Source organism: Sebastes fasciatus, chromosome 1 (assembly GCF_043250625.1).
Source record: "Sebastes fasciatus isolate fSebFas1 chromosome 1, fSebFas1.pri, whole genome shotgun sequence".
Taxonomy (NCBI): Eukaryota; Metazoa; Chordata; class Actinopteri; order Perciformes; family Sebastidae; genus Sebastes; species Sebastes fasciatus.
The window spans coordinates 6,660,858-6,686,921 of record NC_133795.1 but is presented as its reverse complement, the minus strand read 5'-3'; the positions used below and the strand labels follow the sequence as shown (position 1 = coordinate 6,686,921).

The 26,064-nt window shown below is 41.5% G+C and overlaps 2 protein-coding genes across 8 annotated transcripts; one reads left to right on the top strand and one right to left on the bottom strand.

Moving 5' to 3' along the window:
- Window positions 1-4,133: 4,133 nt before the first annotated feature.
- On the top strand, window positions 4,134-8,951 carry LOC141780406 (ras-related protein rab7). The gene is made up of 5 exons (XM_074655651.1): window positions 4,134-4,303; window positions 4,648-4,774; window positions 5,283-5,501; window positions 7,191-7,316; window positions 7,433-8,951. Exons 1-5 carry the CDS (start codon window positions 4,248-4,250, stop codon window positions 7,517-7,519), a joined length of 615 nt encoding a protein of 204 aa, XP_074511752.1. The 5' UTR covers window positions 4,134-4,247; the 3' UTR covers window positions 7,520-8,951.
- Window positions 7,379-24,839, bottom strand: hcfc1a (host cell factor C1a). Of its 7 annotated transcripts, none has more exons than XM_074655100.1 (28): window positions 24,680-24,839; window positions 22,845-23,045; window positions 21,303-21,451; window positions 20,302-20,462; window positions 19,995-20,203; window positions 19,648-19,732; window positions 19,432-19,538; window positions 19,159-19,338; window positions 18,825-19,067; window positions 18,251-18,399; window positions 17,968-18,150; window positions 17,669-17,878; window positions 17,181-17,285; window positions 16,832-17,060; window positions 16,083-16,216; window positions 15,836-15,983; window positions 14,443-14,663; window positions 13,367-14,189; window positions 13,093-13,271; window positions 12,445-12,579; window positions 12,146-12,353; window positions 11,699-11,980; window positions 11,495-11,601; window positions 11,276-11,410; window positions 11,001-11,186; window positions 10,574-10,871; window positions 9,977-10,040; window positions 7,379-9,871 (listed from the first exon to the last, which is right to left on the bottom strand). In XM_074655100.1, exons 2-28 carry the CDS (start codon window positions 23,038-23,040, stop codon window positions 9,832-9,834), a joined length of 5,166 nt encoding a protein of 1,721 aa, XP_074511201.1. In that variant the 5' UTR covers window positions 23,041-23,045; window positions 24,680-24,839; the 3' UTR covers window positions 7,379-9,831. The 7 variants fall into 7 exon arrangements, with proteins under 7 accessions (XP_074511201.1, XP_074511566.1, XP_074511493.1 ...); XM_074655465.1 differs by having other exon boundaries at window positions 11,705-11,980; XM_074655392.1 differs by having other exon boundaries at window positions 13,093-13,268.
- Window positions 24,840-26,064: the final 1,225 nt, after the last annotated feature.

Below are 26,064 nucleotides of genomic sequence, written 5' to 3'. Positions count from 1 at the left end.
CTGTAGACCACTGAGAGTTCAAATCTAACAGGATGAATAATTCTTTTATTAACTCTGCATGATTGCAAGGAGGCTGCTGGTAGTACAGTTCTTTAAAACATTATTTTAGGCCTTAAAGTAGACAGATAGCTACTATTTGTTTTTTCAGGCTGGTTCATGGTTATGAGCTTGTTGTTGCCTCAGTAAGAAGGCCCTGGGTCCAATGTTTGCAGGTGAATTTGCTTGTATGTGTGAATGTGTTTCAGAGCAACCTGTTGCCATATGTAGCCTGCCTCCCACCCAGTGCATGCTGGGTAGGCTCCTGCTGAACAGGATGAGTGAAAATATATGAAAAGATGGTTGGAGATGCTGATTTATTATCTTATCTACTTAAGTTTCACTTGCTTTTATACATTTGTCTCTCTGCCAAGTTTCCTTTTAGGGACAATAAATATGAAAATCGAGCGAAACTGCTCATGGATCGGTCTCTGTGTGTGTGAACGAAAGTGATATTATGAGAGAAAGAGTAAAGTGAGGTCTCTGTGGCGGCGTGGACAGCCGGGCAGGGATGTGGCTGCTGCCGCGTTGCTCGCGGGCTGCTCTGCTCTGATAAGAGGTTATCAAGATGAAAGGAGGAGGCCAGGAATTACAGGCCCGCGCTCGCTGTCATACAGCAACACGGACACATACAGTACACGCAGACCTACAGGACATTGCAGCATGTTTGTGGTCGTGTCATGTAACTCATAAACCGGCATAAGCATAGACACACACACGACATGCCTGCTCTGTCGACGGTATCTCAACAGAAGCAGTTTGATCTGACGCCGGAATGTCTCGTTGGACAGTTGGGAGGCTGTGTGAGTTAGCTGGCTGACGGATGGTGTTGTGTGTCACCAGTGGACTTTGGGGACAGCTTTCTAATTCCCAAGAAACTCTGTAGGCGGTGGTCTTATCTCTGCCACGCAGGGCTGCGGCGACATACCCAGGAGAGCTCTCTCTCTCTCTCTCTCACACACACTGTCCTCTCCACCGTTCTCTAGTTTTACCCCTTTTCCCTCATCAGTTAACTCACATTTTTAGTCAACAAAGAATAATCATGTGATTTTCTTTCACGTGACGCTTCGTGTATCAGGCAGGGTGATATGAGTTTGTCTCTCCTACGATGACTAATAAAGTTAGATGGTGGTTGAGTGGCCAAAGCTTGGCTCTCTAGTGGTGGCACTCTACTGAGATATCATAGCTGTTTATGTTGCTGATTTAATGTAATCTCAGTATTCTGCTTCACCTCTGACAGTCTCTACAGGACACAGATATACAAAAGCATGGAAGCATTACCTCGATATGTATGTTTACCGGAATCGCTTTCTCTCTTTTTTCACTTTTTGTTTTTAGTTCTTTACTTTAGTGCGGCTTCCTGTTTTTATTTCTTGTTGAACTTTAGTGTTTTGTTTTCATTTTTCATATTTTTTTCTTTACTTTCCACCCACCTAGGACCATTTATTATGTATTATGTTTCTTTACGTCCACATCTGTGATTGTCAATAGTAATGTTATTATACTTTATGGCATTATTTTAACCTCTTAACATCCATTTTTCCCCTTTTATTCCCCCTTAAGTAGCTTTAAGGTTGTTAAAATCATCTAATTCAACTTTATGTGATGTGTGACAGTATCAGTGGTGTAATGTAACTAAGTACATTTACTCAAGTACTGTACTTAAGTATAATTTCGACATACTTGTACTTTACTTGAGTATTTTCATTTTATACTACTTTATACTTCTACTTTTTACTTCACTACATGTATTTGACATTTATAGTTACTAGTTACTTTTAACAGAAAGAAAACACATGATATGCTTATATAATATGATGCAGTACTAAACTACTAATATACCCAGTAGTACACAAGGTATCTAAAACTGGCTCGACATTGATGAACTAAAACATTCAAATGCTCTGTTAGTGATACAAAAAGAATAATATAATATTTTATAATTATATAACAATGCAAAATGAGTACTTTTGATAGGCTTTAAGAACATTTGCTGGTAATACTTATGTACTTTTACTTAAGTAACATTTTGAAATCAGGACTTTTACTTGTAATGGAGTATTTTTAGACTGTGGTATTTCTACTTTACCTTGAAGCTTTATGATGGTTACACTGAGGGAAACATTCAACCGACTACATGTTTTCTTTATGTCAGCATCATTACATCAAATGGAAATATCGGAGATGACACGTGCATCCACATTTATCCAAACTCCATCATCCTGTCTTATTTCACATCTTTAAAAACTATGACTTTAAAATAAATATATAATACAGTTATGTGGGTTTTAACAGTGTTATCGGCTGCACAGTTTGGGTCAGTAATGAGTATCGCTATAGTTGTTAAACCTACAGTATTTTCAAATATATTTAAAAGTTTTATTGTGATATTTGTTGTAGTGTTATATAGATTTAAAAGAAACTTAAATGTATTTTATGAAGGCAGAGTAATTTTAACTTTTTACTTATTAAAATATTCCTTATTGAGAGGAAAAGCTGAACAAATATAAGTATTTTAACTTTGGTGTTCCTTGCTTTTTATTACTTTAGATACTGAGCATTTTCTAAGCATTAAATAACATATGTTCACATTCAGTTGAAAAAAAGAGATAAAAAACAATGAATCACTAGACAGTATTGTAGATAACACCACCTTCACAGCTCCAACAGAAAGGAAATCCTGTAAGAAAGGTGATTCACCTGAAGCCTGTACTGCCCCCTAGTGGTAGGATACATAAAGACATGATCCAATACAATTTACAATAGATTACATGTTAATTGATTTTTCCCCCCTAAATTTTTAATTTAAAATGATTGTTTTACAGCAAAGTTAACAAAATAAAACAGCGGAGTCAAATGTTGTTTTTTTAAAATGCTTTTTTTTTTTAAATGCCCACAAGAAATATTTTATACAACTGCATTTCTGAAAATATGGCGCAACGATGTAAAGACAAAGTATTGAAATTAAAAAGCTAATTTCTGTGTGATTTCTGCACTACAACCACCTCGCCATCTATCTATCTATCTATCTATCTATCTATCTATCTATCTATCCATCTATCTATCTATCTATCTATCTATCTATCTATCTATCTATCTATCTATCTATCTATATATCCATCCATCCATCCATCCATCCATCCATCCATCCATCCATCCATCCATCTATCTATCTATCCATCCATCCATCCATCCATCCATCCATCCATCCATCCATCCATCCATCCATCCATCCATTCATCTATATATCCATCCATCCATCCATCTATCTATATATCCATCCATCCATCCATCCATCTATCTATATATCCATCCATCCATCCATCCATCCATCCATCCATCCATCCATCCATCCATCCATTGTAGGGGCATTGTAGGGGTATTTATTGTTATATGTATTTGTACCTGTTTGAACTTTTATTCTGAAGTCAGCTGTCTTTGTATTGTGTGACTCAGACAGGAGGACAGAGGTCAGATGGTGCCTTCAAAGGCTGTTTAAAATATTGTAATTTAATTCACAGAGAACATAAACAACGATGCAAAGTTTTTCTGAAATAAAGCATCAGCCATAAAGCATCAGCCCCTCAAATGCTACTTTGGCTACATAACTTTACGAAAAAAAGTCGTAATATTATGAGAATAAAGTCATAATTTAACGAGAAAAAGTTGTAATATTACAAGTATAAAGTCATGACTTTATGAGAAAAAAAGTCGTAATATTACGAGAATAAAGTCATAACTTCACGAACAAAAAATTTGTAATATTATGAGAATAAAGTCATAACCTTACGAGAAAAAAGTCTAATATTATGAAAATAAAGTCAAAACTTAACGAGAAAAAAAAGAAAATAACACGTAAAATTACAACTTTATATTATGACTTTATTCTCATAATACTACGACTTTTTCTTGTAAACCTATGACTTTATTCTTATATTATGACTTTATTCTCGAAATCTCAGATTTTTTTTTTTTCCTCAATGTGTCCCTTATACTTCGTTGTAAAATGAAAACAAAAAACAGTTATTCATTTCCATTTTTAAACACCCACAGGGAGCCACTGGAGAGGAGCTGAAGAGCTGCAGGTTGCTGACCCCTGGCCTACTGCTACTGAGACACACCTCAAATTACAGAAAGGCTAAATTTCCGAGGCGCTCCTGAAGGCAGCAGCTGGAGTTCCAGTAGAGAAACAAACATCAACAGAACTGAACATGAACGACAGAAAAAGTCCAGTTATACTGAAAATAATCCTCATAGGAAGCTCTGGGTAACGTCGACCAGTTTATTTATTTACTTTATTTTATTTCTACTGTTGTACAGTTTTCATTTCCTGCCCTGCTGACTGTTGTTTCACTTTCATATTAGAATATTACATGTGGATATTAGACTATTTCTTAATAAACTGTAAACACATGTGGATATTAGACTATTTCTTAATAAACTGCTAACACATGTGGATATTAGACTATTTCTTAATTATCTGTAAACACATGTATTATTCCCAGAAGTTATTATTTATCAGTGCAGTGAGATAAAAGGTGAATTGCTGGTCTGGAAGGACAGAGATGTTTGAGTGTGTTGCACCTTTACTCAACAGTAATGTTTACACAGGGTGGGGAAATCCTCCTTCATGAACCGGTATGTCCATCACCGGTTCACCAACATGTACCGGGCCACCATAGGAACCGACTTCCTCTCCAAGACAGTCCACATAGAGGGGGACACAGTCACCCTGCAGGTAGCTGCTCTCTGTCCACCTGTGCATCCACAGTAAAACAGTAATACATGATGATGTGATAATTTATCACGTCAGAATTATCAGTAAAAAAAATGATAAGATTTCCTAAATCACACTTATAAGACAGTAAGTCAAAATCAAAAAGTTATGAGATATTAAATCAAATCAAGTACAAATGTTGACTTATAAAGACTCATTTTGAGTCACTGACTTAAAACATTTTATAATTTCGGCTCTTTTTAGGTCAAAATTGTGAGATACTTGACTTGAAGATTAATTTTGGCTTAATTATATTACTTATTAAGTGTAAATTATAACATACAGCTGAATTTTTGACTCAGTATATCTAATAATTACAGTAAAATCATTTTGACTTGATAATGTGTCTTACTGTCTCATAATTTTGACTTGCTATTTAACAATTTTGTTATTGTTAAATTTATCTGTTAATTTGGACTGACCAAAGGTATTTTAAGTTTTGTCATTCCTTAAATGTATTTATTCTCAGATGTGGGACACAGCGGGAACAGAGCGGTTCCAATCTCTGGGTATCCCCCTCTACAGAGGAGCCCACTGCTGCATGCTGGTGTTTGATGTGACATCCAGAGACAGTTTCTCAGCCCTGGAGGAGTGGAGGAAGGAGTTCCTGATCCAGGGCGATCCTGAGGACGCGTCCAACTTCCCCTTCATCGTACTGGGCAACAAGACTGACCTGAGCAACCGGGAGGTCAGTTAAAGGTGCCGTCATCATGTAAATCAAAGAGATGTGAAATAGTGAATCAAAGCTACTAAGATTTTCATGTCTTTTTTTATTATAAAACATGAAAAGTGCTGTCTAAATACTGTTAAACTATCAAAACGCTCAGTCCATGGAGAAATACACACAACCCGTATTGAGATACTGTTCCTTTAAAGGTCCCATAGCGTGCTCATTTTCAGGTTCATACTTGTATTTTGTGTTTCTACTAGAACATGTTTACATGCTTTAATGTTAAAAAAAATCTTTATTTTCCTTACACTGTCTGCCTGAATATACCTGTATTCATGCTCTATCTGAAACGCTCCATTTTAGCTCATTTCAACGGAATTGCAACGGTTGCTAGGCAACAGTTTGGGTCCATGTTTACTTCCTGTCAGCGGATGTTATTTACATACACTGCAACTGGAAATAAACTGGGACACATTTAGAATGTTCATGTTTAAAACCGTGTGATGGTCTATATATATATTTTATATTTGTGACATCACAAATGGACAGAAATCCTAACGGCTTGTTTCAAACACACAATTTTATGAATACGGGCTCGGTGTATTTCTCCATATATTTGTTTGCGTTTTGATAGTTTAACAGTATTTATACAGCACTTAAACCTGCTTTATAATATAAAAGACATGAAAATCTCACTTTTTACAATATGGGACCTTTAAACTTTGTGATGTCACAACTGTACAATATAATGTTGCCTTCAAATGGGGTCGTGTTTATCGTGTTCACGAGAAGAGTCTATATGAGCGCTCCCCTCATGTCGTATTCATGACCTCGCAAGTGGAAAGTCTCTGAAAGCTCAGAGTTCACGAGTTGTGACGTGTTTGTTGACGTTTTCCGAAATGGCGGAGGCCACGGAAGTTAATTTTTCGATGCATAATAAGTCATAATATTGTAAATTTAGTCGTATTTTTTTTCACTTCGTAATTTTATATGTCTGAGGAAAATGTTGATATTCCCACCGGCCTCATTTTTTTTCCTCTGTCATTATGCCGCTTGCCAGCTTGCTAAATGTTTGCCTCTGTTGCTTCTAGACGCCGACAGTAACGTTAATTTTGTCGTTGCTTAGCAGCGGTGTTCTCACGCCTTAACCACTTGAACGCCACGCATATCATGTACACAACTTCCCATGTTGTAAACACGAGCTCACGAGTTTCATTCGAAGGCACCATTATAGGCCTCAAGACCATTTCAAACAAAAATGTGTCCCAGTTTATTTCCAGTTGCAGTGTTTGAATGACATCAGCTGACAGGAAGTAAACATGGACCCAAGCTGTTGCCTAGCAACGCAATTCTGTTGAAATGTGCTAAACCGGAGTGTTTCAGAGGTTAAATACAGGCATATTCAAGCAGACTGTATGAGGAAAATAAAGATTTTTTTTAACATTAAAGCATGTAAACATGTTCTAGTATAAACTGAGCATGATATGGGACCTTGAAGTTATTATTTATATAATTCATGTCTTTTTTTCCTTTTTATTTTTATCTTTTAGAGTTTCTTGTAATCCCCATATGTTCCGATACAATGGTGAATGTCAGTCATGCCTGTTTTGATATCTCAGTATGATGCCTAATGTCCTCTGTTTTGTCATATTGCTGATTTCTAAAATAAAGAAATGTGTATAATAAACTATGACTCTCTCCCTGCAGGTGTCTGGCAGGAAGGCCCTGCAGTGGTGTGAGGAAATAGGAGCAGAATACTTTGAAGGAAGTGCTAAAGAGGACCTGGATGTGGAGAAGCCGTTCCTGAGAGCGGCTCAGAGCGGCTTAGAACAGGTGATTTCAGCCACTTTTTTTAATCTTTGTAGTGAAAAGAAGACGCAAAATCTCTCACTCTCTCTATGTTTAACATGTTTATTTTTTGATGATAAAAGATACATTACTCCCTACAGTACAAAAAACACACATTGGAAAATACAGGACATTTCCAGATAACCTGCAAACAGCCGAGAGAAACTCGCAACACCTGTGAGTGCTGAGAGCAGCACTTGTCCCAGTGTGGGAGGGAAAGTTCAGAGAGACCTCGGCACTGCTGATGATGACCTATCTAACGAGGGTGCAAAAATAGTGACCCAGCAAAGGTACTGTGGAAGGAAAAGGACACAATTGTATACCACATGGAGAGGGGAACAAACTCATTAAATGTTTTTTCTTCTTTTTTTTTGAGAACCTTCAGCTTATGGTCTAACTTAAGGCATCACTACTAAAATACACTGCTTTTGCATGCATGTCTAGTTTTGTTCAACAGACACACTGACACACACAAAAATTATGAATGCATATGAAGAGAAAGTTCATTTCTAGTAAGAAATCGGGAGCAAACCACAAACGGGAACCAAGGCGCCAGCCGGAGAAAAAGGCGGCAAGCGAAAACCTCGGCTCTGATCTTCCTGGCCGTTACCATCACAACTGAATCCGCCCTTACAACGTAGATATACACTCATGTCCGGTCAGAAACCTCCCTGTACAAACTCGTCTTTGTAATGAACCGAGCAGTGCTTCAGACTCCTACAGTGAATCAGCTTGACAGAAGCAAATTAGAACCATCAGGGAGACTATGTATATTTATATATATATTTGTTTCTTTTATAAGTAAAGACACAAAAGGCAATCAAGAGATGACCAACATGTAAAAACAGTTTGTTACAGGTAATTATATAAAAGGCCAAGATGTTTTTTTTTGTTTGTTTTATTCTTGCTCTATGAACGAACTAATTTACAAGTGAGTACACTCCGGCTATGTAAGCTTTCTTCCCAAGACATCCCCATTCAAAAGACATACGGGTTTAACACATCACAGTTAGCTTGCACACCATCTGTAGTCTGAAATACAGAGCCATGGAAGGAAAAAAAAAAATTAAAATTTATTAAATGGATTCACATACATCAATAGGATAGGGAAAATATGTCTACTAATATAATTTGCCATTCTAAAAATTAAAGAGGTGAGACGCCACATTCATGAGCATAAAAAGCGTAGGACAACTGATCGGGATATTAAGGGGGAAAAGATCAGATGTCGTTTTCCTCGTATACCCCGTGAAATTCCATGTTTGGCAAACAAAGCAACACAAGCATTGAGTAGTAAACAAAGTAAAAACTCTCCTCTCCCTGGGTCCACTTCAAAGATCCCTTCAGTCCTATAACCTCTGTGGGTTCTACTTGGAACAAATACAAAAGTCTTTATCTCTTTCAATACCATCTGTTAACAACAAGAACATACAACCAACTGAATGAAGATTTTTTTTAAAAATAGAGTGGCAACCTCAACACAGCCACCGGATCTTCCCACGAACACAAACTATGGGGATGAACAACAGTTAAAAAAAGTGATTTTTTTTTAAAATGCACACGACATACACACACACACACAGGAGAGAAAAAAAAAAGCTTAAAAAATACAAAAATAAACTACACAAAAGATCTTCTGCGTCATTGCTTGCTAATTTTTTGGGAAGATTTTGCAAGATTTTTTTTGTGTGTGCTGCAAGTCTCAGTCCTAGCAAAGTCTGTCATTCATTCTCTACAAATCTCTTTGTCTTTCCTTTTGTTTTGTCCACTTTGAAGTGTCGGCCACCAGTCCTCATCTTGGGGTAAAAAGCGCACAGTGATGACATTACCAGGAGACTGGAGTCCAGTACGATGAATACAGACTTGGTTCTCGATGAAGCAAAATTAGTTTTGACCAAAAAAAAAAAGAAAGGAGAAAAAAAAAAGATGTCCTCTGTCGTTGAGGACAAGTGCTTTATTTGTATCCATACCGATTTTTCCTCTCATCTAAACTCGTGCCTCCACAGCCTTTTTTCAACACTGTACATCATTTTGTGTAGTCTCTCTCTACATCCCCCCAGGATTCACAAAACAAAGACAAAAAGAAAAATAGGTAACATTGCGCTCAGGCTGGCTCCCAGTTTGTGAAAGATGTAAATGCTTCTCTATACTGCTCAACTACTGAAACAAGCCAAAAATAGATGTTAAACGATGGAAAGGGATGTGACTGAAAAAGATAATGTGCTTCTAAGTTTGTGTTGCTCTAAAAATAGTACAACCAACAGAACGAGGAGGAAGGAGGGGTTTTTATCTACAGAAACATCTCTCAGATTGACTTTCATCTCGGCTTCATACGGTTGTTCTGCCTCCATTGCTGTCTTGATCTGAGACTTGAGGGTGGAGGATGAGATTAGGATGGAGGATGAGGAGGTGGTGGAGGAGGGGTGAAGGTCAGTCTTCCTGATAAAAGGACAGCGAGTGGAAAAAGGACAAAAGACTGGGAGGGGTCTCCAGGGCAACCTCACTGGTCCGTCCTTGCTTTCTTTGGACCAGTAGCCTTACTGCAAGAGCACACACACAAAACCAGAATGAGCATTGCATGTTTTATTCATTGGCATTAATGTCCAGCCTGTGTGCACAGTATGAAATGTGAATACTGTACTTACGTATCAGGGGAGGTGCCTGGTCTTTTGGCAGCCGGTTTTCCAGAGGCGGCATCTTTGCTGGATTCTACAAGGCAGAACATTTTTTTAAATATTTCTCTTTATCCAATAATGAATTGCTAACTTGCTAAAATTTGTAGGGCTGCCCCCCTCTTAGTCAATAAATCGTTTAAAGAGAAGAAGAATAAAAGATTTCTTTAGTCAATTAGTCATTTTTTAGGCTTTTATTCATACTGAATCACTTATTTCTAAGAAACTTCCGAGCACATCTCTCTGTGGAGCAACCCCGTCCCGATTAGGGTCATAATTTTAGACCCGTGATAAACGTTGTAAATGGAAACAAAACGAAAACGCAACAAAACTACTTAAACTACTAAATACGTTTCCTTCCAAACCTAGTTGAGAATGCAGTTTAGTTGTATGGAAATGTAACTTTTAGGAGACAGGGCTGTTGTGGAGAAACTCAGTTTTACAGATCTGTTGATTAAATCAACTAATCAATTAGTCAACAAAATCGTAATGTGTTAGTCAACTAAGAATTTCTTTGGTTGAGGAAAGCCCTAAATATTTGAGCATTAGCTAGTGAAACTGTGTGCTCACCTTGCAGCCATCGGACTTGGGTGGCGGGGCCGTAGCCCTTCTCATTGCGGGCGGCGATGCGGAAGATGATGGCAGGCTTGGTGGTGTAGTCGATGTGGGCGTTGGAGAGGCTGGACGACTGCACCAGGCAAGAGGGGTTGGGTCCACAGTACACGCGCATGAAGGCTAGCTGTGCCGGGGTGGAGGCCTTGGCTTCGGCCGTCTGGTTGCTCTGGATGGCCAGGTACACGGAGTACTCGATGATCTTCCCCGACGTCACCGAGGGCGGCTCCCAGGTCAGGTGGGCGCCATCTGGGCTCTGTAGAGGGACAGTCAACGATTATTACTCATGAGAACAGCTGGTGTTATCGTCATGTTTTACACACCTGCAAGTCAACAACAAAATAAGAAGAAAACAAGGGAAAAAGGGCTTTACTGGTGCGTTTACCTTGCTGATTTTGATGGCGCAGGGTGCTCCTGGGAAGCCTGGTAGGCAGGTCTTGAAAGCAGATATCTCGGAGAACGATCCACGACCACAAGCGTTGATTCCAGCAACACGGAACTTGTAAGCTGTTCCAGGCTGCAGCTCCATTTTCTTCATCTGGCCGTAGTCTGGCATGTTGCCGGAGTCATCCTACCGAACAAAACACAGAGATTAGAGACGCACTGAGCACACTAACACAAAGTCATCCAAGCGTGAAAGGAGCCTCCTGAGACACTTACATCTCCATGAGATTCATCTCCTGGCATGTAGAAGTGGGTGACAACCATATTTGTCACTTTAACAATTCCAACATCAAACCACTGGTTCTCTTTTTTAACAACAGGCTTCACTGGGGTTGGCTGAGGGGCTTGTTTCTGGAAGGAAACACAATTATTCACTGTTACATTTCTCCTCTTTGACCTGAAGCTGAACCAGCCAGATGTTGTACAATAACTCACCTCTCCCTCGATGCCATTGGCGACCTCTGCGAGAGCGGCTGCTGCTTGCAACTTGGCTGGACTTGCCACCGATACAGAGGGTGCAAATGTGCTTGATGGAGCGAGTGCTGTGGAGCGAAAAGGAACAATACAATAAGGTCAGTCTGCTGTAAAAACAGGCATACAAAGTAAGCATTAAAAAAAAAAAAAAGCTAAAAGTCTTACTCTCACCGGTGGTACGAGGCAGCAGTGACGCCACAGCACTGGTGACTGCGGCGGCCATCTCGTTGTGTCCGTTGCTCTCGACAGAGGGGTCGTTGAGGCTGTCGGCGGGGGCGAGGCCTTCGGTGGGCAAGCTTGTGCCCACGGCGGCCTGCTGTGCAGCAGCCTGAGCCTCCTGCATCTGCAGCTGCTGCTGCTGTTGGACCAGCGCTGCCAGCTCCTGCTGGGTCAACATGATGGGGATGGTGGTGGGTTGCTGGCTCTCTCCAGTGGAATCTCCTTCATCTGTGAGCAGAGATAATATTTAAGAACTCATACAAACTACGAGCATGACGGCATCATGAGAAACTGTAAATTGTTGTTAACTGTTTGGGAGTGACCTATGATGCTACTAAAGCAAAACCAAGTGTGCAGAGAAATCTGACTTCACAAGACGATGGTTGAACTCACTCATTACGGCTTGCTGTGCGGCCTGGAGGACAGCCTGGATAGCGAGGGCCTGGGCTTCCTCGGTGGCGGCTGCCTGAGCGGCTGCCTCTGCTGCTGCAGTCACAGCCAGCTCCTCGTCCGACAGCCCCGTCACCATGAGCGTGGCGCCCTGACCCTCAGACATCAGCTCTGAGGGCAGATTCAAGGCTGTAGCTGTGGTCGCTTCTCCCTGAGAGAACACATTATAGGTCACTTAATATATCTTTGACTGAATGGACTTGAAGCCTACACTGGCTTTGGTGACATTACACTGCATTTACCTCCGCTTGTGTCTCCATAGCGGTGGCTCCCTCCGCTGCAGGTGCAGCTTCTGCCGATGCCGTCTCATCAGTTTGCATGGGCTCTTCTGTGGAGCTGGCAGCAGTACCCACGCTCTCTGTGATCGATGAGATCGACTGGAGAGAAACAAAGCATACAATAAAACATACAGATTGGTCACAACGGATAATTATGTTTCTCTCACATCAAACCAAAAGCAAAGCGAATTTTCACCTTGAGTTACTTTGTGAGTTTGACTAGGGGATCATTTATGTTCATTTTTATACATCGAGTTTCGTCTGGTCTCTATAATTATGAGGTACTATAGGAGGCTACAATATTTTTTTTTTCTCCATTCTGATTCAACAACATCAGGACGTTAGGGACGACAGGAGGAATCTCAACGCTGATGGGCTTTCGTGAAACAGCGTCACGCAAATGTCTCACTCGAGTTGAAATATTTCGGCACAAACTTGCGTCTATTCGCCTCTTTGCATTGACTTTGTATGTAATCACGCCACACAAAAAGTTTACTTCATGTTTGGTGTGAATGCCCCTTTATGACTCAGACATTTGCTGAGAATAACACGACTCAGTAATGGTGGTTAGATCATCTCTTAATTCTGCCGGTACATTGGTGCATTCCTTACAGGTACAGAGGGCCCGGGGGCTGGTGTAGACTGAGTGACAGTAGTGATGGCCCTGCCCTGGGTGATGGTAACCATGCTAGTTGCAGCGGTGGTGGTGGTGGCGGGGGCGGGGGCGGGGGCGGGGGCGACAACTTCTGTGCTGCTGGTACCTTCTGCTCCCTCTTCTGTCTGCTGGTCTGCTGATGGATACAAAAACAGAATTTAAGTTTGACTTCATACCTATAAATTAATTTCACAATCAATTCAGTCATAGTACATGTGGGTATACCCGTACCTTCGCCTGTCTCCATGCTGCAGGTGGCAGTGGTGGCTGTGTTGGTGGTTCCAGTTTCGTGTGTTTCACATGGCGGGTTGGAGCAAACCCTCTGGACTTGGCCTGTCGCTGTGCTGGTTTGGTCGCCTCCCATGCTGGAGGTGGATGTGGACGGGGTGTTGGTGGTCCCCGTCTCGTGCGTTTCACAGGGCGGGTTGGAGCACACCCTCTGCGTGGTGCTCGTCTGGCCCGTGTTCATGTTAGATGACGACTGGGTGGCGGTGTTGGTGGTGCCCGTCACGTGGGTCTCGCAGGGCGGGTTGGAGCACAGCTGCTGGACTCCTCCCATGTTGGCCGACGCTGTGGTAGCTGTGTTAGTCGTACCGGTTTCATGGGTCTCGCATGGCGGGTTGGAGCACATGCGCGGCGTAGACATGTTTGATGATGCAGTTGTGGCTGTGTTGGTGGTGCCTGTTTCGTGGGTCTCACAAGGCGGGTTAGAGCACACCGGCTGGACTCCTCCCATGTTGGCCGACGCTGTGGTAGCTGTGTTAGTCGTCCCGGTCTCGTGGGTCTCGCAGGGCGGGTTAGAACAGACCTGTCCTGCTCCGATGGTGGCAGAAGAGGTGGTAGCTGTGTTGGTGGTTCCCGTCTCGTGGGTCTCGCAGGGCGGGTTAGAGCAGACCAGGGTGACGGTCCCGGAGCCCTCTCCAGTTGTTCCAGCCTCAGTGGAGCTGGGCTGTTCAGAGGTTGGTGAAGCCAGGATGGACACTGGTAGATCCTGCACAGGTTGAGCTTCTACACCACTGGGAGTTGTGATCAGAGTCACCTGGGTGGGCTGGTTCTGGGCAGAGGACAGTAAAGCATTTTAAGTTATCTTTAAGTCATACAGCATGTTTCGTACTCAAAAAGAATAATTGTATCCTCTCTCCCTGAACTCTTATCTCGTTGTTTTTCTAGCAGTCGCTCTGTAATCAACACCCCAACCTCTACAAACTTTTTCATGGAATTTAAGAGCTCATGATGCATACCGCTCCCATGATTTAATGTCCTGATGACTAAAATACTAAATACAACCTGAGGAACAACGGTCTTACCTGCACTGTCATGGTAGAGGAGGGCAGTGCGGAGACAGAAGTCATGCTGGTCTGAGCAGCTGCCACAGTTATGGCAGCTGGGCTGATGACCTGGCTGGACAGGGTAGCGATGGTTCCCAGTGTGGTGATGGGGGTGACCAGAGAGGCGTTGGAACTGTCCACTGTGCTTCCTGCCAGGCTGGAGGAGACGGTGCCGGTGACTGTCCCAAGAGTGGTGACACCTGGAAGGAATATAAGTGGCATTAAGGCGAGACACTAAAGGCAAAAACCTTTTTTTCATGCACTGATCAATTTAGAGATTTATTGTGGTTCCATAACATGTCTTCTTTCAGACTAGTGGAAAGAAAACATCCAAAAAAACACATTTAGGCATTTATTAGAGCTGCAACGATTAATCCATTAGTTGTCAACTATTAAATTAATCGCCAAGTATTTTGATAATTGATTAATTTTTAAGAAAAAAAGAGAAGTAAAAATTCTCTGATTCCAGCTTCCAAAATGTGAATATTTTCTAGTTTATTTGCTCCTCTATGACAGTAAACTCAATGTCTTTGAGTTGTGGACAGAACAAGACATTTGAGGATGTCATCTTGGGATTTGGGAAACACCGATTGACGTTTTTCACCATTTTATAGACCAAACAACTAACCGAATAATCGATAAAATAATCGACAGATTAAATCAACAATGAAAATAATCCTTAGTTGCAGCCCTGGTGTATTTTACTAGACTTTTGTCTTTTTGCATCTGTAGATTTCACATAAATTCACAGAAAAGTTAGCATTAAATAATGCCTCATTCGCATATTTACACATACAATTTCAGAAAACTTAAAATAATTGTCTTAATGTAAGTAATCAACTGGGGAAGTTTCATTGTGATATCTATTATTTAAAATGATTAACTTCTTCCCCTGTAGTGTTTCACCTTAAAAGATGAAAACACAAAGAATCCAGAGTACAGTGTACAAAATCTGACTAAACTCAACTGTACAATAATTCAACTGTTCAATACTGTCATTAATACTAGTACATTTCAAGAAATTAATTTCTTATTTATACCATTCTGGCATTTATATTTAACACACTTAATAAATCCCACTTCTCAGCATTTGTATTTACTTATTTGCACTGTGGTTATCTGCTATATATTGCATGTCTTAATGCAAATATTCCTATATATTTCATATATATATTATAATTATACATATATTGCGTTATATTGTAGCAATGTTTGATTTTCTTATATTTCTTTATGTTTATACAAGAACAACTGTAACTCCAGAATTTCCGCCCTGGAGATCAATAAAGTATTTCTGATTCTGATCTGCGATAACATATTAATGTGATCCAATAATAAATCATGAAAACAAATCACGATAAGTTATTCTTACCAGTAGTCCCCTTGACAACCAGAGTGGTGACAGTGGGCTTAACAGCAGACACCGTCACTGGTGTGACAAGTCTAACACCACCCACGGTGCTCATCGGCACAGTGCGCAAAATAGTGCCAGGTTGCCCATGAGCACCCTTCAATACCACCTAGAGAGAGACACACACACAAGTCAGGATTAGTCTCCTCAGGTGCAACATACACATGAGCAGAACAACAAAAGTGATATCTATAAACACTCAGTTTACCTGAGTCAATCCCTGTTGGCCGCCTGCAGTGCCGAGTTTGGGCACGGCAGTGATGATTTTCCCGGGAGTTCCCGTGGTCATCACCTTCGTGGTAAGGATTGTGATGGGCGTTTTCATGCCACTGCTTGTCACACCTGCAAGGACAAAAGAATGTCAAAACACTACCCAAATACCAGACGCTGGTTAACCCTCTGAACTCTGCAATTTAAATGGTCCACCTTAAAAATGAATGCTCTAGCTATTATGTTTTTTTATTTTACATTGATTTAAACAGGATCATGTAAACAACGATCTCCCGCAGTCATTACGGGGCAGTACTCTGGCCCACCATGCGTTGTAACCCTGTTTTGTACCGCACGTAATGTAATGAGGCCATCACGAGCATACGGCGTGAAGACACGAAAGACGAAGAAGAAAATGAATGCTCTAGCTATTATGGTTTTTATTTTAGATCGATTTAAAACAGGATCATGAAAGCAATCATCTCCCTAATTGCCAAAATGTTCAGGCCATTGCAGGAAACAATATACATAAAAACTAAATCTAAAGACTAAATCATTGCTACTTCTGTTGCGGCATGCCATCACCGCTCATCTGGAAATTCAAACGGATGACAACAAACAGAGGAACGTATTTGATCCAGATGTTCATCTGGTTCAAGTTTTGTTTAAACTCCAACATTTTGTAGCACAGTTCTCAGTCATAACTTTGCAGGCTGTTGTGATATGTAGATATGAATGTAAACTTGCGTGAGTTTAGACCTGCAGCTCCCGACTGGCTCATAATGGCCGACATGGGGATGGTCTTAATGATGGTGGTGCCCTGCTTAGTGGTGGTGGGAGAGACGCCGCTGATGTTGAGGATATGGGGCTTGTTTCCTGCGCCTCCAGCCTGGGAAGTGGTGATGATGGTGGTTGGCTTGCCATCTGCGGAGGTCACCAGCTTCAGGATGGTGCCGGCTGGGAGGGGACCCTTTGTCTGGGGAGAGAGGCACAGGTGATGCAAACCATTTGGAGAAAGACATCTGGTGCCTGTCTCAGGAGTTTTAAGCGACCTCATGTTTTTAGTTTTTTTCCTGCACTCATGCAGATAGCTGACCTGTATGAGCTGTGTGAGAGGGTTAGTGGAACCCTGGCCTGTGATAGCTGATCCCTGCACTGGCTTGGTTTGTACCACAGACATCATCTTGCCAAGGTTGGAGATCTGCCAACATAGGGAGAGAGACTCAAGTTCATGAGTCGCCGGAAAACATTGGACAGCACAGGGAGTTCAGTGGGAAGCCGGACCACTGGTGGCTTTGCAAATCATCCCAACCCTAACTGACCAACAGTAATGCAGATCACTAACATCATGCTCCCTGTTTTCTTAGGAGAATTCGCCAACAAATACTTTAGGCCAAACTTTACTCCGTCCCCCACCAGTGCATGTTGTCACCGTCTTGTGACAAAACAAACAAATTGACACACTAAGTGTGAAAAAGAAATTTACAGAATCCATGAGTTACAGCATGCATGTGAAAGCACCAAAGGGTGCTCTCAGAGTGGTGTTCCAGTATTACATTGTGCTACAGAGTGCTACTCTCTTACCAGGGTGCCACCACTGCCCATAGTGAGGGGACTCTTAACCAGTGTGATGGTCTTGGTGACTCCTCCCACCACAGTGGTAACCACCTGGGCCTGCTGGGCCACTGTGACTGCACCAGACTTGTGCACGGTGATGATGGGTCTGGTGTTGCCTGCAGTTGTGCCCACCTGGGCGGCAGCAGTTTTTAGCATCCTGGTGGCCGGATTACTGACCTACAAGCACAACATTATTTTCAGAATTGGCTTGTGACAGACAGAATGCACAAAATGTTAGAAATGAGAATGTGTAGTGAGATCTGTACCATGAGTGGGGAAGACATTTTCATTGTGGTTGTGCCGGGGGAGACGGCTACTGTTTTGAGAATGGTGGCACCTGCAGGAACATTGAGGACAGTGCCTGCAGAGGAGGGCGGGATCTTCTGTGTTGCTGCAGCTGCTGCAGCTAAAGCTGCCATGCCACTCATCTGAGGGCTACTGCCAATTGGCTGAAAAAAAAAGAAAAACATTGGGCACATTTACAATGATATATACTTCACGCAAAATCTTTAACAAGATAAAACGCAGTAAGAAAATTGCTGCTCATACCGATCCTTGGGTGGTCTGGGCAGGCATTACCATCCGGACACCTGGCGGGAGGGATGTCAAAGTGATGGGGGATTTCCCTGGCTGGCTGGGGCGGACTGTGACAATAGATGTGCCTGTGGCAGACTGTTGAGCTGCAACCTTCAAGATAGCTGTAAGATAAGGGAACCGATGATTAGACGGCCTATTACAGTTTCTGCAGGAATCACAATATTTGTTAACGGCAAAATGTGTGTCAAAATACACATTTTAAATTAAATATTGTGGTGCTGCAGAGATGTCCTGACCTACACATCATATTCTACAGACTTAAGAAAACATCTTTGTTTGGTACAGATCTCTGTAAAAATTCACACTATAATCATTTTAAGATGTTTTTCAATGAAAATGAGAATAATTATGTAAATGATAATTCCCTCTAATATCACTCAAAATAATTGCAATTAGATATTTATGTAAATCATTCAGTCCTACTTCATGTGCAGCATTTTTTGCAGTAGTTGAGCTTCCTTGTGTAGTTTCAACCATGGACATGGAAGAGTTGGAAAAGAACAATCATTAGTCACAAGTGTAATACCTGTCTGGGGTAGGCTCTGAGCAGAGGGTGCTGCAACAGCCAGTGCGGGGCTCTTTGGAGAGTTCAGAGGCTGCACATGGGTGGCACTCATGGTTGGTGAGGCTGCAGCTGGAGTCGCAGGGATGTCATATTTCTGCAGCTGCAGTAAGTAGGTGTCAGCGGTTGAGACGGCACCCCAGCTCACCTCAAGAGAGTTTGTGTTGGCACGGACTAACTGCACCCTGGCAGGGGCGTGCGGCCGCTCTGGGGAGGAGACGGAGGACAAGAAGTTTAAAAACAATGACACTATTTGACAACCTGAGCCACTGAAGTCACTCTGAATGACAAAACCTACCTGTTTCCAGGTACCAGAGGTCTTTACAACAGACTTGGTTGTTCCAAGCTTTACGATAGCCGTCACGGCCACTCCAAACGTAGAGTCTGGAATTGATGGCCACGGCACAGTGGCCAGCACGGGCCCGAGGGATGTTGTCTTCAAGAGTATCCATCAACACTGTCTCCCACAACATGGAGTCTACAGACACACACGTGGCACAAAAATTAACATCAGTGAAGCCCGTTTTACTCAAACAGTTTTAAAGTGTTATAAATACAGAGTTAGACAAACCTAGATTTAGGCAGGCAAGAGTGTTTGTGCACTTCCACTCCTTCTCGTGTGTGGCCACTTTGACATCGTCCATTACCAAAGGAACCCATCCTCCAAAAACATACATCCTGCACATTGAGAAAATTAAATCAGTGAGATGCTGCTCAGCCTGGTAATTTAAACATGATTAAATAAGACATTCAATATGTTTCTGCTTTGGTACAGCAGTTGCCTCACTTGTTTGTGATGGTGGTGGCAGAGTGAAGACTTCTGGGGAGCGGTGCTGTCCCACTTACTGATGGTTTGTTCCATGTCAGGGTTTCTGGAGAATGATCAGCAGTAGGATGTTATACAAAAGCCCCTATGTATTCTGACACGCAATCAGATAAATTAAAGTACCACAGATGAGGCAAACTCTCACACATCATTGTTGACATGGACTTTTTATCCTCTCTGAAAGTGTGGGCCTCTTAGGGTGACTATGTTTAATCCCCTTTGGTCTGATTGAGTGTAAATAGGCAGCCTCTGAGTGGCACCAGCTGGGGCATTTATAATTTTTCTAATCACACTTTTAGAAAACGTACCAATATCAAGTGTCCACAGATCTCCAAGGCGACAACCACTCATCCCTCCATAGATTATCAGGCGAGATTTCCTGCTCGTCTTTTCTGTGTATACCACGGCCGTGTGGCTCTCTCGGGGCGGAGGCAGAACGCCGTATGTGATTGGAATATCCCATCCGACCACACTGGAACCCGCACGAAGCTCAAGTGTGTACAGATCATTCAGGTATCTGAAGAATGAAAAACAGACAAGACGTCACACTCATGTTGCTGGTTGAAGCAGAATCTCAAGCATCTCCTGCATCAAAGGAAGGAAAAACACGTGTACCTGGGAATGTTGTTTTTTGGGTCCTCGCTGTCATTGGCTAATCCACCAAACAGGTAGCATTTGTTGCCAACCAGGGAAAAACTGTGGCCAAGACGAGGACAAGGAGGGGGGCCATTCTTCGGGTTTTTTGCTTTTAACTTTTTCCATTCCCATCTGCTGGCCTGTAACAAAATACATGGTCAAAACAACATATTATCAATAGACTAGGTATGACCTAATCTATTTTAGGTCACAGCAGAGGCTGTGACAAACACAAGTTGACCTCATTCCCTATTCTGACAAATTGATAAGAACTTTAAAACTATGACTAAAACTGCACATAAATTTTTTAACCACTAACCCTATTTTAAATGTTGCATTAACTTATTATATTTCCCATTTAATATTAATCTATTCCATCACCCAGAGGCTTAAAAATCCATCCGGACTCTGGTTGACAAAACATGATTGTGCTATACCTACTTTACGTCATAACCAGAAACAGAGCACATCTGTAACTTAAACGTCCTTCATTGTGCACAGAGGGAAGCTTTTGCAAGCAGGATGATAAAGACTCAATGGCAGCCCAAACAATATGCAACACACCTCCAGACTGCATTTTGTAAATCAGGATTCATGTTTTCATGGCTTACTTTCACTATCTATACCTGAACTGCATTGAACACAATTACATTAACATGCATGAAACTTACAATTCACAAAGATGGATTTGTTTTATTTGCCTCTTCTTGTGCTTATTATGTAAACAGCTATACCATAATATTAAAAATATAACTTTTGCCATGTATTTTCAAACTCTTTTTCTACATCAACAATCTCTGATGCAGATAATACGAGCAGGACAACTTACATATAAAATGTTTGTATTGTAAACATATTCGTTTCAATGTTATGCTTGCATGAGCAAATAAAAAGTCTGGTTTGAGATCATCTATATCTTAATTTTCTTAACATGAAAATTTAATACAAACATGTGGGTTCATTTACATAAGACAGTTTACCTGTAGTTCATAGAGATCGTTGCTGTACTTTCCATACTCCACCATTCCACCAAACACCAGCAATCTGGTGCCATCACAGACAAAACCATACGCAGCACAACCGGGGGGAATATCACCACGGACCGCTGGGATAAACCACTGGTTTGTTGCTAGAAATTAAAACACAATAATGACAGTGAAGTTATCAGTTGACTCCTGTCAGAGGCCTGTACTACGAAGCAGGATTTGGCATTAGTGAGGTAACTTCAGGGTTAACACTTCAGGGTTTTCCGTCCTACGAAGGTGGTTCACTTCTTACCGGGGTAGATCGTCATGGTAACTGATGCTGGACAGCTAACCTGCTCCGGAGCAGGTTATGTTCCAGATAAGAGATCAACTCGTATAAAAGCACCGCCTACTGACCGATCAGAGCTCGGTGCGGTGATTGTCTGATAATATTACACACATATGAAGAAGTTTAAGTCATAATCCAGACTAAAACAAAAACAGTTTCAACTGACAAATGCAGGAAGGACAGCTGGCTGTGTGCTTTGGGTGTTTACCTCTTTGTGTTATGTTTTTATATTTATGTTTTACTTGCTCTTGAGTCCATTTCACAACACCTAAGAGGGGAAGCGCAGCTGAAAGAAGGTTGAAATAGTCATACACTCCAAACTTTGGCCACAGGGTATAGAGACGTGTAATCCTTTCATCTATTGTACTCCTAAAAGATATTTATATCTAGACGACTGACTTTTGAGTATTCCGTTAAATTAATAAATCTGTTAATTTGGCAGCTTCAACTGTGTTACTTTTAGCCTGGATTATGGTGTTTAACTTCTTCGTATTTGTCCAATATAGTTTGCTCTTCCTTTTGTAAAATGTGCCGCTCTGACTGTCTGTCTGTGGACTTGTCGATGTTTGTAATTGGTCATATGCTGCAAACACCGAAACCCTGGGTTGATTTACCAAGTTGATAACCACCTTCGTCGGACCGCTAAGCGTGTTCTCAGTTGTTAGGTTAGTTAAGCCAGATAACGAGAAGATACCCTGGATATGTTGAACTCGCTTCGTAGTACAGGCCCCAGGTCATTCAAATTATGAAGGAAGTTTATGTTATGACCTAAACATAGCTGACTAATTTAACCTTTTAACACCTCTCTTATTAACATTTGAATATGAACCAGAACCTGTATTTAAGGATGGGGGATATATATAAACCAAACTTGCCTGTCCTTATTGGTTTGTGTGCAGGGAATTGGGGCAGATGATACACTTAAACCAACCAGCATCATCCATTTTATTTTAGCCCGCCTTTTTTACCGTGCATTTACATGCTTCCTCCAGCAGAGGGGGACTCAATGTAATCAGACTGGTTTGGCCTGCTGAGGCCTGTAGCTACTCTGCACATCACACATTTATAAACAAAACACAGCTGTTTAAGAGAGGAGACTCAATGCGAGGAGGAGTTGTGTGCTATTTCACATCTGCAGATTTGTTAAGTAAAACATTATGCCTGCTGAGAGGAAAAAATAAAGTTATACATGCAAAGTTTAGACTTACCGGTGTTGTATACATGTAATTCATCCACAATCCCCTCGTTTCCTCCACCAAACACGACCATAAGCTCCTTTATGGCCACCGCTCTGTGTCCGTGCCTGGGCCGCGGAACGGGACCGGACCATCCGAGGACCCGCTTCCACCGCGGCGTCAGAATCGCCGCCGTGGTCCCAGACACCGCGGAGCCAGGGCCAGACATGATCTCTGGAATAATAAAGGAACATGTGTAACTTAACTACAGAAGTAATTGTTCTATTTTACACGTTAACGGCTAGAAACTCATCAGCAGAAGATAAACTACAACAGTTTGAGCGGCTGTAGCCGTTAGCTTCCACAGTTTTAGCCGTTAGCTTTCATAGTTAGCCAGCCGTTAGCTTTCATAGTTAGCCAGCCGTTAGCTTCCACAGTTTTAGCCGTTAGCTTTCATACTTAGCCGTTAGCTTTCATAGCTAGTCGTTAGCTTTGACAGTTAGCCGTTAGCTTTCATAGCTAGCCGTTAGCTTTGACAGTTAGCCGTTAGCTTTCATAGCTAGCCGTTAGCTTTGACAGTTAGCCGTTAGCTTTCATAGCTAGCCGTTAGCTTTCATAGCTAGCCGTTAGCTTTCATAGCTAGCCGTTAGCTTTCATAGCTAGCCGTTAGCTTTCATAGCTAGCCGTTAGCTTTGACAGTTAGCCGTCAGCTTTCATAGCTAGTCGTTAGCTTTGACAGCTAGCCGTTAGCTTTCATACTTAGCCGTTAGCTTTGACAGTTAGCCGTTAGCTTTCATAGCTAGCCGTTAGCTTTCATAGCTAGCCGTTAGCTTTCATAGCTAGCCGTTAGCCGTTAGCTTTCATAGCTAGCCGTTAGCCGTTAGCTTTCATAGCTAGCCGTTAGCCGTTAGCTTTCATAGCTAGCCGTTAGCCGTTAGCTTTCATAGCTAGCCGTTAGCTTTGGTTTAATGAACACATTCAATCCAAAAAACACAAACAAATGCAGACATAGAGCTTTCCAACCTCTACTGGTGTTTAACCCTCAACATGTTGTGAGCGTTGTTGTAATAAACAGAGTCTAACTTTAGTCTGACTTGTTTCTAACCATTGAATGCGACCAATGGAAGCCGCCATCTTGTCAGCCTTAAACAGACTCTGAAGCGACGGAAAGAGAAATAGATGAAAGATGAACCAGCTACAGAACACACTTAAATACAACCTAACCCAACACCCTGATAGTGAGCTAACAAAGCAGCACACCGCCTGGTCTCAGCATGATCTCAGCCCTCAGTCAGAGCTGTTATCAAGAGTCGGCTATTTTCATGCTTCTCTGGGAGTCGCCATCTTGTAGCTAACGAGCTTAGCATCCACTGCTCTCACTTAAACGTAAATAAAACCACAACAACAACAATAGAATCTCACTTTAACAGCTGCAACAGAGTGAGACCCACCTGCCTCAACGCACATCGAGTGACCTATTCAAATATACCACAAAACCAATCATATTCTAGCTGTTGTTCCGTTAGCACCAGCGGCTAGCTGCTCAGCCTAACCGTTAGCTCAAAGCTAGCATCTGTCAAAGAACTTCACCCAGTTTGACACTTAAATGCACTGTTATTACGTTTAACTCTCACATGCATATTTTACCTGATAAAACCACAATTGCAACAACACCTTTAACCCGCAGCTAAACTGATTTAAACTGCACAACCAGTGTTATTGTGTTTCATGCCGTGTCTCTGGAAGCAGCCATCTTTTCGGCCTCGTCTAGTTTCTCCCACAAGAAAAATGGCCGGACTGCTAGTCTGAACACAACAAAACATCTCAAACCACACACAAAGGCGCAGTGATACCACAACTTCACTCACTTATTTCGATGCAGGAGTTGCAAAAGCACGGGTTCGTGGTCTTATCTCGCGGCAATAATCCAAATTCATTCGGTTTTTATGAAGAAGTATTTCTTCTCATGCCTGCCTGGAAGCTGCCATCTTCTTGACAACCAGAAGGCGGAGGAAGATGGAGGAGAAGCTGGCGTCACCCAAAGTAAAGATGGCGGCGACAGAGATAAACCGTTTCCGACAGAAAAAACACTGTTTATTATCATTTTACTTGTGTGAATAGGCAACAAATGCGCCTTATAGTGAGGTGCTTTAATGAACACTTGATATATATTTAAAGTAAACATAACAGGAGTTTCAGCAAAGTACAGTAAGTTGTGTTTATAGCACTAGGCTTATTGTCCCTTAGTAAAGATGGCGACTCTGCTGAAACTAAGCTTTTATTTTAATATTTCAGAGGATGCTGGTTTTACTCTAAACATACTTAGATGTGCCTATATATGCGGAATAATAGTGTAAAAGCACTAATTTACACATTACTGCTCACATGTAGGTTACTAGTACAGTTACCACGCCCACAGCTCCATTAGTGCGCCCTCCACTGATGCAAACACTGCACTGCTATTGACATCAATTAACACACATCCTCACTGTCTGTCTTCAAAACAGTGTTATGTTCAGACACATTTCTCTACTGGACTCACTGAGAAGATGAGAACAATTTGAAAATTTGATTTGAATTTATTTATTTAGTTTTTCTTATTTTATTCTAACGTTTTTACCTTCTTTTGGTATCATACTGCTTATTTGCACCAACAAAACCAAAGTAAATTCTTAGTGTATACCTCTTACACCTGGCAATAAACACGATTCTGATTCTGATTCTGATGAGAAAATGTTCCAAAATGTGGAAAAGTTTTGTAAGATTATTAAACTTCTTCTATCTAATTTGGTTTGTGTTTTTGTCTTTGTCTGTTTCACAAGATAAATTATTCCCCAATTATTTTATAATTCACTTCTTGAACACAGTGGGTTTGCCAAAGGCACAATCTAATTTAGCTATAGAGAAATTAGGAACATTATTGTGCAATATGGGGATGTCTCGCTAACCATTTCCGACAGAATTCGCTCACAGTTTTTTGTCATTTGCTTGTGTGAATAGACAACAGATGCTCTGTTTAGTGAGGTGCTTTAAAGAACACTTGATATATATATAAAGTAAACATAACAGGAGTTTCAGCAAATTACAGCAAGTTGTGTTTATAGTTTTTATTTTAATATTGCAGAGGATGCTGGTTTTACTCCGCTCTAAACATACTTAGATGTGCCTATATATGCGGAATAATAGTGTAAAAGCACTAATTTACACATTACTGCTCACATGTAGGTTACTAGTACAGTTACCACATCCACAC

Coding starts and splice junctions, on each gene's coding strand:
- LOC141780406 (XM_074655651.1), top strand. CDS start 4,248: ATGAACGACAGAAAAAGTCCAGTTATACTGAAAATAATCCTCATAGGA. Junction 4,775..5,282: donor GGGACACAGTCACCCTGCAG/GTAGCTGCTCTC, acceptor ATTTATTCTCAG/ATGTGGGACACAGCGGGAAC. Junction 7,317..7,432: donor CTCAGAGCGGCTTAGAACAG/GTGATTTCAGCC, acceptor TACTCCCTACAG/TACAAAAAACACACATTGGA.
- hcfc1a (XM_074655100.1), bottom strand. CDS start 23,040: ATGTCTGGCCCTGGCTCCGCGGTGTCTGGGACCACGGCGGCGATTCTG. Junction 12,580..13,092: donor CCCCCGGGCCCTCTGTACCT/GTAAGGAATGCA, acceptor GTTTCTCTCCAG/TCGATCTCATCGATCACAGA. Junction 10,872..11,000: donor GCGCCATCAAAATCAGCAAG/GTAAACGCACCA, acceptor GTCCCTCTACAG/AGCCCAGATGGCGCCCACCT.